Genomic DNA, 15,986 nt, shown 5'->3' on the forward strand with positions numbered 1-15,986 from the left:
ACCTTATCACTCTCTACAACTACCTGAAAGGAGGTTGTATTGAGGTGGGTGTTGGTCTCTTCTCCCAAGTAACCAGTGATAGGACAACAGGAAATGGCCTCAAGTTGTGTCAGGGGAGGTTTAGATTGGATATTAGGAAAAGTTTCTTTACTGAAAGAGTGGTGAAGCATTGGAACAGGCTGCCCAGAGAGGTGGTGGAGTCACCATCCCTGGAAGCGTTCAAAAAACGGGTAGACGTAGCACTTTGGGACATGATTTAGTCTAGTCTACCCTTAATTGGTTTAGTGTGGACTTGGTAGTGTTAGGTTAATGGTTGGACTGGATGATCTTGAAGGTCTTTTCCAACGTAAAAAATTCTATGATTCTATATTGTAATGATACTGTACTACAGAACAATATATACCAAGTGAAAAAAAGGAATAAAATTAAGAATGGGTGCAATGTTTTTTTCATGTGTTTTATTCTCTTATTCAAAAGAAGGCTCTGATTCAAAGACGAAAACACTATAGCCAACTGCATTAGAAAGATGTAGATAGCACTCAAGACTAATAAACAGAGAAAAGTACATTCTCTCTCGATGTCTAACAGACACCTGGGAAGAGTGCAGATGGGTGGGAATAAAAAGCACAGGGCAGGTCAGGATTGAATGTGAGGTTCCTAGGGAAATTCTCAAGCAAGGGAAATACTTGAGAGAACTCCTGAGAGATCAGCTTTGTGACTTATACACAGACAGCAGAGAAAAGACAGATGAAACTTGCCTGCTGATCAGATCAGGTCACAAAAGAGAGCATATCAAAAGAAAGCGCATTAAAAAGGCAGGTCAGGTAGTAGACTGAGAAAAAACAACCATGGGAAAACTTCAAATTGACAAAAGATACCAGGCTAAAATACAGGGTCTGGGATATTTAATGAACACAGAAAAGAACAAAACAGATAAACTAGTCACTCAAATTGGACCTAATGCAAACTATCTCACAGTATTTTGTTCTGGCTCTGCCAGAATTTGAGTTTTGGAGGGCAAGAGGGTATAAAAACCTTGCTGCCATGTAATGGAACTCCAAAATGCTCACCCAAATAAGCACCATGTACCTGTACTTCACAGTAGGATTTGGGGGATTTCTAACACTAAGAGACAAGCCACTCGGTTCATCGTACTTTAAACTGTGGTAAGCACAGCTGTAAGTGTGCCATGAATGAAAATATTTGCCTTGCCAACTAACAGTACAGCAAGTTAAGTATCAGAATGATTTATGCATATCCACCCTCTACTAGCAAAACAAGAAAAACACAGTGCCATGAAGCAAGTGCTTTATCTCTACTTAAAAACAAAACAAACAAACAAACGAATGAAAAAACAATTGCCAGAATATTTAAAAATCAGAAAACATGTGTCAGGATCGCTACATATTTAAATATGATTATAAACATGACTAGAAGAATCCTGCCAAGATTATTAGAACGTTGGAGCGCATGCCCTTTGAAAACAGGCTCATTGAACTAGACTTAATTAGCTTGAGAGGAAAAAAAACCAACAACAACAACAACAAAAAACTTAGAAGGGATCCAAGAGCAGCTTTCCTGTACCTACAAGGAGGTCTCAAGAAGATGGAATGAGACTGTTCAGTGGTGCATGGTGGGAGGACGAGAGACATCAGGTATAAGTTGAAACAGGAGAGTTTCCAACTGGCTACAAGGAAAAGCTTTTTCACTGTGAAGACAGTCATGCAGTGAATCAGGTTGCCTGGACAGGCTGGGCACACACCATCCTTTGAGGTCTTCATGACCAGAAGTTCCCTTCCAACTTCATTTACGCCATGTGCCTAAGACACTCAACAGAAAATATTTTGCAGGAGGGCTGATGTAATTCAGAGACTAAACACCACACATAGCACTGTCCTCCCTTGCTCCTTGGGGCCTCAGACTTAGAAAGTTGCAATTACTTCTTTGGATAAAAAAGGAACCAAGAGATGAAGTAGGACAACAGCACAGTAACACAATGTAGAAAGTTACCTTCAAGTTTCTTCACTTTGGTTTCCAGTTTCTTTCTCCTGTTAAAAAGAAGGCATTAATATATCATTTCTGTATAGAATTATGTTGCATGAAAAGCCAGGGGAAAAAAAATCTAGCCATTTCAGAGAAAACACACTTCCTAGACCAGGACCTGTAAGACCAATGCATCCCTGAAGTTGAAAATTTAAATCAGTGGCATGTTGCTGACATTCTCACACAAACAGCTGTATCTGTTACAGAGGTAGAGTTTGCTCTTAAGACAGTCAGTCCATTAATCCAGGTACAAAAATCAGCTACAGCTTGGAGTTACAAACACAACCTGAAAGCTGGCTTCTGGCTTTTGCATTTCTATGATGTAATGCTAAAGTAATAGACCGATGCTCTTGGGCATTCTCAGACTGAACAGGTTCACACTTAATTCTCTCTATACTCAGATGATGGCTTTGACAGTCAAGCCATAGGTGAGAATTTCAGAAAAAAAGTCCTCATAAAACATCTTTGCAGAAAAAAAAGAGAAAGAAAGAAAAGGGGTGGGGGGGGGGTTGTCCTTTAAAAAATAGCAGGTAACGAACTTCTGTTTCTCTGTAGATTGTCTTCTGACCAATGCACAGAAGTACTGCAGCTACAATGTATGGACATTGGAAGCAAGGACAGGCGACATGGGAGAACTACAGAGTTACCGTTCACCATTATAGGGAGAAAATTTGTGCAGCCAAAGCTCGACTGGAGTTCAAGCTGGCCAGTACTCTGAAGGACAACAAAAAGGGCTTTTTAAAATACATTAACAGCAAAAGGAGGATCAAAGATAACATTGGTCCATTACTTAATGAGGTTGGTCACCTAACAAACATGGATGTAGACAAAGCAGAGACATTTAATGCCGCCTTCACCTCTGTTAAAACACCGATGATGGGCCCTGGGACCCCCCTGGAGCTATGTGTTGGAAGACCATGACTGGGGGGATGATGAACTCCCAGCCAACTCTGAACTTGTTAAAGACTTGCTGCTCCAGTTGGATATATGTAAGTCTATAGGGCCTGATGGGATTCATCCCAGGTTACTAAAAGAGCTGGCTGACGTTATTCACAGGACCCTCTCTCCATTATTTTTCAAAGGGCCTGGGAGGCTGGAGAGGTCCCAGTTGACTGGAAACTGGCAAATGTCTGAATTTTCAAGAACAGTAAGAATTACCCTGGTAATTACAGGCCTGTCAGTCTCAAGCCAGTGCCAGGTAAAATTATGGAGAAGGTTATTCAGGGAGTTATTGAAAAACACTTGAGAGACAACATAGTCATTGGTCATAGCCAGCATGGGTTCACGAGGGAAAAGCCTGTATAACTAACCTAATTTCCTTTTATGACAAGGTCACCCACCTAGTTGACTAAGAAAAGCCAGGAGATGTGGGGTTTTTTTTAGATTTCAGCAAAGCTTTTGTTACTGTCTCTCACAGTATCCTTCTGGACAAAATGTCCAGCACACAGCTAGACAAGTCCATAATACACTAGGTAAGCAAGTGGCTGAGGGGTCAGGCTCAAAGAGTTATAGTAAATGGGGTTACATTAGGCTGGCAGCCAGGCACCGGTGGAGTTCCCCAGGGCTCAATTTTAGGGCTAGTGCTCTTTAATGTTTTTATAAAATGACCTGGATGCAAGAGTCAAATGTGTACATTAAGTAAGTTTGACGACGATACGAAATTAGGAGGTGCTGTAGACTCCCTTGAGAGTAGGGAGGCCTTACAGAGAGACCTTGGATAGACTAGAGAGCCGCACAATCACCAACCATATGAAATTTAACAAGAGGAAGTGCTGGATTCTCCATTTGGCACGGTCTAATCCTCATTGTATGTCCAAGTTGGGGGACAAGAGGCAGGAGAGCAGCCCTGTGGAAAGAGATCTAGGGGTCTGGGTTGATGGCAAGTTGAGTATTAGTCAACAGTGTTACCTGGCAGCCAAAAGGGCCAACCGTGTCCTGGGGTGCACCAAGCACAGCATGGCTAGCTAGTCAATGGGGGTGGTGTCCCACTCTGCACTGCACTGGCATGGCCCCACCTCAAGTACTGTGTGCACTTCTGGGCACCTCAATGTAAGAAGGACATCAAACTAATAGAGTGTGTCTAGAGGAGGGCGACCAAGACAATGAAAGGGTTTGAGGGCAAGACCTACGAGGAGCAGCTGAGGTCCCTTGGTTTGTTCAGCTTAGAGAAGGCTGAGGGGTGACCTCATCATAGTCTACAACTTCCTCAAGAGAGGCAGCAGACGGGGAGGTGCTCATCTCCTCTCTCTGGTGACCAGTGATAGGACACGAGAAAATGGAATGAAGCTGCAGCAGGGGAAGTTCAGATTGGACAGAAAGGTTCTTCACTGAGAGTGTGGCCAGTCCCTGGAACAGGTTCCCCAGGGATGTGGGGCTCCAAATTGGTCAGAGTTCAAGGAGCATCTGAACAATGCCCTTAGTCATATGGTTTAGTTTTATGTAGTCCTGTGACAAGCTGGGAATTGGACTCAATGATCCTTACAGGTCCCTTTCAACTCAAGACAGGAATTCTATGATACAAACAACTGATCTGAATAACCAGACAGCCATTAAATGCCAACATTTATCATTGCAGTGATACTTACAGATGAAATAGTTACTTTTACAGGTGTAGTAGTAAGCCGACTAGTTTCATCAACACATGCAATTACAGTAACAAAGAAAATAGGTAGATGTTAAATCTAGTAATTCACAAAACGCGAAGCTTATAGATGATGCATTTGGACAGAATTCCTCTTACGCTACACAACTCAAGCACCCATCCGATCTGCAAGATGCATGCACAAATCCAATCTTTAAGATGCTAACAGAAGCTACATTGAGAATCAGAATACATACAGTATTATAATCTACCCAAACCACAAAAACCATAACATGGTTATATTTATAATATTCAAAAGTTGAAAAGTATAAATACAAACAACTGTGTCTCATATTTATTTCATCCTTAGAGAGAATGTGATCTTTTAATTTAAATGAACAACATTACTTGTGGAACAGTCCAACATTTTGAGTACTTCTTTCAAAGCTTGTCTGTAGGAATGATTTCATACTTAAAACCTTCTTCACAGTGGAGATGCGTATTTGCCTCAAGTTATCACGCTTGTTATAAGCTCAGAATTGGGGAATTGCCCTCCTTGTAAAGATTCAAAATGAAACTAGACAAGGTCCTGAGCAACATAACTTCGAGGCTGGCTCTGAATGGCACATGGGACCAAACAAGTTGAGATCTAAATTATTTTACAGTAACTGTGGATTAACATTCATTTTATGAACAATTCACTAGAATTCTGCTTTTGAAGAAACTCAACTCTCAAATTACTGAACTCATGTGACCTATTGCTTAAAACGGCCTCAACATCAAAGGTATCTAAAATAGCTATAGCACCACAGAATGGCTGAGGTTGAAAGGGACCACTGGAAGCCATCTTGTCCAACCCACCCTGCTCAAGCAGGGCTATCTAGAGCCAGTTGCCCAGGACCATGTCCAGATGGCTGTTGAATGGAGAGGCCATGACCTCCCAGGGCAACCAGTGCCAGTGCTGTCATCCTCACAGTAAGAAAGTGCTTCCTGATGTTCAGGGAACCTCCAGTGTTTCAGTTTGTGCCCACTGGCTCTTGTCTTGTCACTGGGCACCATAGAAAAGAGCCTGACTCTGTCTTCTTTACACCCTCCCTTCAGGTATTTATAGACATTGGTAATATCACCCCTGAGCCTTCTCTTCTGCAGGCTGAACAGTCCCAACTCTCTCAGCCTTCCCTCAATGCAGAGATGCTCCAGTCCCTTAATCATCTTTGTGGTCCTTCACTGCTCCTCCAGTATGTCCAGTTCTGGGCTCCCCAGTACACAGTACTCCAGGGGTGGCCTCACCAGTGCTGAGCAGAGGGGAAGGAGCACCTCCCTCAGCCCACCAGCAGTACTTTGCCTAATGCAGACTAGGATGCCGGTACCCTTCTTTGCCGCATGGGCACGTCACTGGCACATGTCCAACTTGGTGTCCACCAGGACCCCCAGGTCCTTTCCTGCCAAGCTGCTTTCCAGCTGGGTGGCCCCCAGCATATACACTGGTGTGTGGGGTTGTTCCTCACCAGGTGCAGGACTTTGCACTTCTCTGTGCTGAACTTCCCAAGGTTTCTGTCAGCCCATTTCTCCAGCCTGTCAAGCTTGCGCTGGGTGGCAGCACGCCCCTCTGCTCTATCAGGCACTCCTCCCAAGTTTGTGTCACTGGCAAACTCACTGAGGGTACGCTCTGTCCCATGATCCAAATCACTAATGAAGAACATGAAATGAACATCATGGAGATGTTCAACAAGACTGGACCCAGTATGCAGTCCCCCTCCCCCCAGGGTACACTGCTAGTTACTGGCCTCCAACTAGGCTTTGCACCGCTCATCTCTACCCTCAGGGCCCAGCCATTCGGCCAGTTTTCAATCCACCTCACTGCCTGCTCATCCAGCCCCTACAGGAACAGCTTGAGGGGCTGTGAGGTTCTGATGGGAGACAGTGTCAGAGACCTTACTGAAGGCCTGGCAGACACTAGCCACTGCTCTCCACCTCATCTATCAGGCACGTCAGTTCATCGTAGAAGTTTATCAAGTTGGTGAAGCCATGCTGATGACTCCCGAGGAGTTTCTTGTCATTCAGTGCCTGGAAATGGTTTCCAGGATGAGCTGCTCCATCGTCTTCCCAGGGATCAAGGTGAGGCTGACCGGCCTGTAGTTCCCTGACTCCTCCTTTTTGAAGACATGAATAACAGATAGGAGAGAGGCAATATATCTACGGTGACACAGTATACTGCCAGTACATTAGGGTGGTCAGTTCCCTCCTAAGATGCAGTTAGCAATGGGATAGCTGCTCTCTGCTGCTCTTAGATAGGACGATGTGCTAAAGATTCCTTTAAGCTCACAAGACACAGAGTACCTATACGTGAAATAAGTGCAGTCTGGTGGAAGAAATGGCAACAGCAAGTGACAACAATGCTAGTTTGCTTGTACAATCTTTTGGATGATAGCGGCTTGTTGTTGTGCTTGTCACTACCATATGTTTCGCAAGCCATGTAAAGATGCTAGGGTATCTCATCCGAGAGATGTTTCAGTCCCTTGATCATCTCCGTGGCCCTTTGCTGGACTCTCTCCAGTATGCCCATATCTCTCTTGCACAGAGGAGCCCAGAACTGGACACAGTACTCCAGGTATGGCCTCACTAGTGCTAAGTAGAGGAGAATGATCACCTCCCTCAACCTGCTGGTAATACCAAAATAGCTTAGGAACACCAAAGTTAAAAATTACAGCCAGTTTACAAGGAAGGAAGGAAGGAGTCACCAGTGGGAGTCCCACTGGGATATGTGCTGGAACACATCAGACATAAAAGCTGACTACAAGAAACAGCCGAAGGGTCTTAGAATTCCAAGTGACTAGACAGCAGTCATTGGTGTTGATAAATGCAAAGTGATGCACACAGAGAAAAGTAACCACAACTACAAACTCACAACACCCAGCTGTATATTAGCTGGTTATCTTTTGAGAGCAGAAGTACCTTTCCATATAATACTGAGAATTAACAGTATCAGTATTATAATCAGTATCAGTTCCCTGATACAGGTGATTTAGAGGCTAGGAATGTAACAGGGTTAAAAAGCCTCTCTTCATCAGAGAGTCCATCAAGAGCTGTAAAAGATGGTAACACACATATATATATATGCTCCAGGCAAGGAAGTCTTTGAGTGACTGGTTACTGGGAGAACAAACTTTGGGAATTATCAAGGCACAGCTTCACAATATTCTGTACTATGGCAGCAAAAACGGCTTCTGCATTTTTGGTGCCAAATCCCTCCTGCCCATTTCCAAATATGGTGGACAGTTCAGGGCCTGCTGAGCTGTTGCTTTAAAAACAATTATTTTAAGGACTGATTTTAAGTGCAGATCACTTTGACAATATCATTTATATATTTGCTTCAGAGACTTATCAGCACAACAGAAACGGATGGTCATAACAAAAAGCCAAGACTAAGAACTACTTAAAACTGGAGAAACTATATCTTCTTCTCCAATCTCATGCTGTTCTTAAAAACCTTCACTAAACAACCACCAAAAGCCACTTCAAGACAAGATTATAATTAAACTAATACTACCTTCCAGAGTGTTTGCTACAAAATTTAAGACCATTCTTCCATCAACTCCCTGTTCTAAGAACCCATAAGCATAAAAATTTTAGCAAAATGGAAAGCATAACTAGGTAAGGTGCAAGACCAAGTTCTGGAAGAGGTAAGAGGGAGAAAGAAAGGTTGTGAAAAAAAGCAGCAGCACTCACACAGCATCACCGTTTACTATTTCTTCTTTAATTTTATCATATTCCAGTTGACTCTCCCGATAGATCTTGAGAGAACTCTGTGGAGAAGGAAAGCACAGTTAAAATATGTCCTTCTTGGGCGGGGGGGGGAGGGGGCGGGGTGGTGAAAGATGGCAGACACTTTACCTATTCTAATGAAAACAGTGCGTAGCCAAAAAAGTATATTCAATGAGAAAACAAGCAAGTTGAAAAGTCAGGTTATTATTGTTCTTTTAAAAGCAAAAGTTATAACAAACAAACAAATAAATCTATACCTATCTATCTTTTGAGTATGTGCCTCCAGCACCTATCTGGATAGGAACTCAAAGCTGAAGTCAAGAGCACAACTGTTTTACACCATACGCATAATCTTGCTTTTTCTGAAAAAGTGCCATCAGGACATAAGCTACTAATGCTTGCTGAGGGAAGATGATTTAAAAAACAGGTCTAACAGAAGAAAAACTGCGTACAAACAAATGTTAATATCCTACCTTGTACGAGCATGAAAAAAAGTACAAGAAAGAGGGTGGGGTATTTTTTGCATAAGTAATGGTTAATGTCTAGAAAATACATATATTTAGGCAATTTGAACAGTCAAAAGCTTCTCTTCTGTAGACTAGATCTCAGATAAGGGATGGAAGAGAAATTAGGAATAAACTTAAGTAGCTAATAATGTAAAAGCATATGTTCAAAATGGTAACAGAAACAAAATCCTATTCTGCACAGACCCTCTTTGCACCCTTTCAGTAGTACAAGTTATAGAGAGTCCAGTAATCTAATAAGATCAGAACAGAAAAACAAAGGAATTTGAATCTATCTCCTTCCTAAGGAAATAAAACCCAAATAATCTGATCAAAAATCATAGGAACTACAAAAGCCTGAACTTTCTGCCTATCTGAAACCTGCTGCCATTTAATTAATTTCACCTAAAACCTGTCCCAGTGAGCTGGAAATAACAACTAGGTTCATTAAAGCCTGCTTCATTAAGATGAGCATTAATCAGATACATTTCCTTCAACAGAAAAAGTGCATGTTATTTAAACCTTAGAAGCACACCTTTTTCTCTTCCAACTCTGCTTTCAAGGAACCCAACTCTTCCTGGCACTTTTCCAGAGGCAGGATTTTCTGTAGCATCTGCTCCACTTGGCAACGAAGAGCAGAGATCTCTCTGAAATGGGAAGCGCAATTAAAAAAAAAAGTTGCCGAAAACCATGGGTGCTTTCAAACTCAATGTTCTCATTCTTCAGGCAAGTGCCCAAGTATTTTGCTTTCCCCTATTGAAAAATGCTGTAAGAGATAGCCACGGGCTTTTAAGAGACTAAGTATTCTCATTTTTCCATCCAACATTTTACATTCAAAAAAAATTCAAGATCTGATTTAAAAACATTAAACTGAGCCTAAAGATAGATGCAAGCAGATGGCATGTGCCACACAGGAGTACTGCCCAGCTGCCTACACTGAAGTGCCAGGAGTAAGTGTCTCACATAGGCAGTGCTGTGAAATAAGAGTAAAGTCCCACTGTGGGATTTTTCAGCAGGCAGGATGGAGTCCATAAAGATTATATGCTGCCTCTCAAGTAGAGTAAGCAAGGGCACACAGCTACAACTCTAAGACAAAATGCTTCATACAATTAGGGCTGCTCCAAATACGCTCAAACTTAACCACCACCAAAAGATGAGCTCTGCACCTCTACTTCGTCACTTTAGACTCTTATGTAACACAGGGCCAGGAAAGAATTTCACACAGGTATTGTAGAAGGAGGACAGATTTCTCTCCTCATCAAGGGTATATCTGCTAACTATGGCCTAAGAAGCATAGTAAAAGAAAGGACCATATTAAAAGCTCAGCCTAGACCCAGGGCTGTTGCTGTTACGACGTCACACTCCTAAAACTGTCCATGACAGAGAACACAGCATCTTTAGTAAACAGTTTAAATCAAACTTACCGTTCGGCAAATTGAAGCTGTAATCTCTTGTTAAGGTAGAAATTCAAAACAGTTTATCAAATGAACTTAAGTAGATTTCAATCCAACTGCCACTTGCAAAGAAACATCCAATAAAAACTTCCACCCAAAAAACATAGGGCTTGCAGAACTAAGTGTTTAATTGAAACATTTCAACATGTTTGAAGTGAATAAGTAGAGCTGCTTCTGTTACATGAAAAAACTTGAGTCATTCTCAGCAACGCAGATTTCTAATAGTCCATATTAAGCCATATATTAGACACAGGCAGACCTTAAGTGGATAGTTTTAATTCCAAAGACCTATTTTCTTTACAAAGTCTATCCAATATGTTCTTTACTAGAGGCATCATCTCTTAACTTAAACCTTAAATAAAAAGCCTCAAGCCCTCTTATAAGAAATGTTGATATACTAATTCTGTAAGAACACTAATAGAAAAATAAAGGATATCAGTGCATTTCTGTTGATATTCTGTCAGCAAACGACTGCAAGAAAAAAAGAAAAAAGACATTACTCATTTTCTCACCCGATTTTGACAATCATGCCTTAGGATAGCTTTCCTTTTGCTTTATAGATAAATAAAGTGTAAGATTGGTTTGCATTTTCTGATAGTAGTCAATATAACTCTTTTGTTTCATTAAGCCATTCAAACCTCAAATCAGCGAAATTGCAAAAAAAAAAAAAACCCAAAAAAACAACGGACTGGCAATTACATGAATTTGTAGCCATTAACTATTTGCAGCTTAAAAAACCCCCAACAACCAAACAAAAAAACACCAAAAACATTATTTAGGTAATGAACGTAATATACATATAATCAAAAAATATACATATGATCACAAAATCATATCCTAGTTCCCAAACTTAAAAGGATGTTTTCCTAGGAAAGAACACATAAATATAAGAAAAATAGTTCAAAGGACCCTAAAAGGCTTTAATCCTTACACTATTCTCCTAGCAGCCATAAGAGGGTAACACTTACTCTGATCCAAGGTGTACAGTGGGCCGCGGGACAGTACCAAGGAAAGGTATTCTCTCCTTTCCTCAAATGTTATGGGTTTTAAGAATGGAGAGAAGAAAGGACAAGAAAGAGAAATACCATGGCAGTTCATCCAATACAGAGAAAGCTGCATTACTTTCTCTTGTAACAGTCAAGAGTAATCAAGTAAGGCAAAAAAGAAAGGGGCTGAGATGCAAGTAGTTAAAGGAGCAGTAATTCCCGCAAGAAATGCACACACTAGCAGAGAGAAGAGGGACACAAAGTTTGGAGGTAGGAAAAGGAATCTATGGAGACAGAAGAAAGGAGCTTTGAAGAAAAGGGTCCCAGTTAAGACAGTAAGGGCTCTCGAATACTTTTTGGAATCCAGAATGCAGGACCGGAATTTAGATTCGCTAAAGCACAATTGACACATATCTAGGAAAGGGTACATGAGAGAAAAAAATTACAATTAGGAGACATAGCAAGGATATTAAGCCATAGTATCAAGGTATACATAACACATCTTGATACATTATTCCATACAATCATATGTTGATGATTATTGAGAAGAAGTGGAAGCAATCACAGAAGAGAAAGCAAACTATGAGAAGCGTTTTAGAACCTTACTGTTCTGACTGATGTTCAACCTCACTTTTCATATTCTGATACTTAATCCAAACAGCATTTCACACCTTAATGCTTAGACTAAATTCTGTTGAAAATGTTCGTATACACCTGCGCTCAACTTTTAGTTCTCATACTATATTCTTCACGGCAGATAAAGTGAAATAAATCTCTTCAAAGAGCTGCTTCTGCTAGTACTCGTAATAATATATAAGCTATTACAGCTACACAAAACAGTCCTGCTTTACTACCATTACACACAGATGTTTTAGGGCATAAATAAAAGAAGTCTTACAGTCTAGATTTAGGACCTGCTCCTGAAGAAGTTACTTTCATTTTGAGGAGGATTTAGTTTTGTGCATTAACAAATACCTACATTCCACAACACGTATTTGCTTTAAGAACTTAAGAGCAATAAAAACCAAATCAAAACAAAAAAAAACCAGAAACAAACCAAACACTTGTGCAATTGTACTTACTCTCCATCAATCATTTTTTGCTTCAGTGCAATTAATGCGGCTACATATTCATTTATATTCTGTAAGGAAGAGTCTCAAGTTGGTAAAGAAGTTTCACCCCAAAACCCAATACTATACATTGTAAATAACCCCTGAACTGATTGCTAATGTTCCACACAATACAAGAATTTGTCTTCTTTTTTTCAGTTCTCTTAGTGAACAAGTTACTAATTCACCATACAAATACATACAGGGAATGCAGGCTCCAAAAGAAAGTACGCATACTTAAGATGAGGCTTTAGTAAAAAAGCTCTTCAAACTTTGCCTTTACAGTAGATTATATACGAAAATCCCCATAACTTTTTATTTTAAAATCAAATTAAGCTTTGGCAGAATATTACCAATAAACGGCATCTAGCTCATTTGAGCCTACAGATTTCCCTGATTCTCAACCTATACTCATTCTAAGTGTGTCCGAAGACCTCCTCCGCCCTCTGAACTCTCAGCAGGGCCTTCCCCACATTTAAAGGGGAAACAAACACTACCCAAAGCGTTACACTATAAGACTACATTCTCGCTTAAGAGCGCTGAAGAAAGGAGGTGAACGATGACACTCCTTCCACGGCACGGAAACAAACTCGAAAGGATACGCCTAGGAACTCACTAGCAGATCCCGCTAGGCACGCCGCAGATACACGAGTTACTATTCCGCATTTCCCCCGGCTAAAGCTCGCCACTGCTGCTCCTTTTACGGAGCCCGTTTGTCCCATTCGTTATCCGAGCTCCCGCTGCACCGGGAGCGGTGACTGCGGCACCCAGCGCTTCGCACCCGCCAGCGGCCCGGCGCAGCCCCACGATCGCGTCCTTAAGCAAAAACCCCGCCCGATGCGCTCCAGCGCTCAAGGGACGACGGCCCGTTGCTACCTGCTGGAGGACACCGCAGTTCGCGCAGGCCGCCGCGGCGGCTGCAGTCCCGGCCGGCGGCGGCGGTGTCTCTCCAGGCATCATAGTGACCGCCGCGCCCCACGCCGGCCCCGCTGCCCAGCAGCGCCCCGCGCAGCCACACGCGGCCCTCCACCCAGCCCCGACAGCGGCACGGCGGCGCGGCCTAAACTGCGCCACACGCCGCGCCAGCGCCTCAGCAAGGACCCAGCTCGCCTTCGCTTCCTCGAGGGTGACCCCATCGCTGCCTGACGAGTGGCAGCGGAGAAGGCGACAGAAGGTGCTCTCTGCAGAGGCCGAGCGTTGAAAGCACCCACTGAAAGGAACGGCTGCTCCCGTATCTTCCACGCCCTTCTACGAGTACTTTATTTTTTTATTATGCACGGGCACTGCCGAGGGTCGCTGCTGCGGTCCGGACGCAGGCGCGGGCTAGGGCAGCTTTTCTCGCCTGCCGCGAGAGGCTGGGCGGGGCCGCTGCTGGGGCGGGGCGTCCGGGGGGCGGGGCCTGCGCGCTCGGCTGCCCCGCTCTCTCCCCCGGGCCCGGTGATCCGCGCTGGGCTGAGGGGTGAGCCGAGACGTCTTCCCGCTGTCCGCCGCTGGCTGCTGGCGAGCTAGGGCTGCCGTCCAGACATGGCCATCCTTAGCTGTTGCTATTCCCTGACATACACAGAACCAGTTCTTAAAATGGGAGCGTACCAGTTCAGACGCTCAGACAGCATCTTGTGGGAGTGTGCTATTCATGGCGAGAGATCGAGCTTTTCGTTGCACTTGAGCATTCGTAAAAAGATTTTTAAGGGCAATATTTAGCATCACTTGTCATCATCATGGCTGCCTGCATCTACCACTTACGCAACATCTATATAGAGTGAGCCAGGAGAAGACTCCATGAGTTGCGGGCCATGCTTTTGATCACTTAGAGAAACAGAAGTTAAGGTAATAACTGCTGACTGTTGTTCCACACTGTGTTACTGCTGAGGTGTGGTCCCGTCGCCTTATTTCCATAGCAATCATTCAGTATCTAGTACACAGGATGGATGGTTGCACACGGTGTGAATTAGTTTGTGGGGTTTTTTTCTGTTCAGCTCATGCTGTTGGACTTATTTTAATGAATGCTATTTGCAATGTTGCTGCTGCTGCTTACACAACTTTTAGTCTACCTGAAACTTTCTCTGGCTCACAGTTTATCCAGGTACTTCAAATTGCTTTTTCACGCTTGCCTTCCTAGTAGTTTTTACGTATTCCTCAGGGGAGTCACTATTCATCTCTAGATCTGCAGAGCCATGTTAAATCTTCCTTCTCACTAACAATAGTGCATACAGCTGCATGGTTAACTGGACCTTGATTAAGACATTGAAATTTGTAACTCCTGTAAAAGTGCTCTGATCAAACAGCATATTTCAGGCTCTCTCAATCTTTCTACTTTGAGAGCCTTACAACAATACAGTAAAATACTCATTAGAGCAGGAGTAGCGTTTAAGTGACAGTGTCACTGGAATGAGTCATTCCCTCTGCGGTGAGTAAATTTCCTGTGTGAAATGCCCTTCCTGGGGATGGAGCTGAGCGCTACTCATTTTAGATTTGAGAGTTTGGGGCCGCGGTTAGGTCAGGTAACAAGGCACTTTATTAGGTGAGATAGTTAAGGGCAGGGTTCTGCAGCAAGAAACCGTGCTCTGTCAGAAAGAAGTGAATAGGTGAGATGTTTTCAGATTAGGTCAGTGTTTCTTGCGACTATTCATGCTTAAGTGAAAATGTTATCCTCAAAATTCTGTTTTAACATTGAAGATGCCAAAATTTTCTAGTTGTTTATACTTCTATAAAAGCTCATAGGTTTCAATGCTTCAGACTCTGAATACATACCTAACTAAGCAAGTAAACTTATGAAATTCAGTATGGCCATTTTAATTTTTATGTTAAGTTCCGATTCCTTGACAAGAAGAAAATATTTTAAAACTCTGTTTTAACACACCATACAAAAACTAGTTATGAAAAGCATTTCCTTCAAAAAACTAAGAGATTTTAAAATTTAAAACAAAGAGTATGAAATAATAATGTAAACTGTATGCTTTTCTTTTTAATTGCACTTAACTTGATTGGGCCAAGAAGAAGAGAGATGGTAAGGCTTGGAGTTCCAAAGTTCTGCTTTATTATATCTCAAGTGATGAGCTCATCAGAGTTCAGAGAGGATGCATGGGGATGGGAGGGCACTAGGAAGGGAAGACAGGACCTAAAAGAGCAGGGTTATAAATCTGGAATTTAAAAAGCCCTGTGAGTTCAACGGTAGGCTTATACAGGGCTAAGATGTTTGTGTCATGAGGTCTGAGTCACAGAGACTTTGGTCTCTTTTCTGGATGATAAAACAGGAAATTGGCCACTGTTGATAGCTGTGAATCTGCTCATTGCTGAATGGGATCATTTAAAAAGAATGAAATTATGCCTGCAGGGTTATTGCGTTTTCTCGCAGCAACTAAGCACCACGCAGCCGCTCGCTCACTCCCCCTACCCCGATGGGATGGGGGAGAGAATCGGAAGAGTAAGAGTGAGAAACACTCCTGCATTGAGATAAGAACAGTTTAATAATTGAAATAAAGTAAAATAGTAATGATGATAATAACAATATAATAATAATAATAATAGTAATAATATACAAAGCA

At 42.4% G+C, this 15,986-nt stretch overlaps 1 protein-coding gene across 1 annotated transcript in view; it reads right to left on the bottom strand.

Moving 5' to 3' along the window:
- The window catches only part of ICE1 (interactor of little elongation complex ELL subunit 1), a 43,405-nt gene extending 30,004 nt beyond the window's left edge, over positions 1 to 13,401 (bottom strand). The window contains 7 exon segments of the mRNA XM_075704755.1: positions 2,011 to 2,048; positions 8,354 to 8,430; positions 9,428 to 9,539; positions 10,317 to 10,335; positions 10,783 to 10,817; positions 12,415 to 12,473; positions 13,318 to 13,401. Coding sequence (XP_075560870.1) covers positions 2,011 to 2,048; positions 8,354 to 8,430; positions 9,428 to 9,539; positions 10,317 to 10,335; positions 10,783 to 10,817; positions 12,415 to 12,473; positions 13,318 to 13,401 — 424 coding nt within the window.
- Positions 13,402 to 15,986: the final 2,585 nt, after the last annotated feature.

This window comes from Pelecanus crispus, chromosome 2, assembly GCF_030463565.1.
Source record: "Pelecanus crispus isolate bPelCri1 chromosome 2, bPelCri1.pri, whole genome shotgun sequence".
Taxonomy (NCBI): domain Eukaryota; kingdom Metazoa; phylum Chordata; class Aves; order Pelecaniformes; family Pelecanidae; genus Pelecanus; species Pelecanus crispus.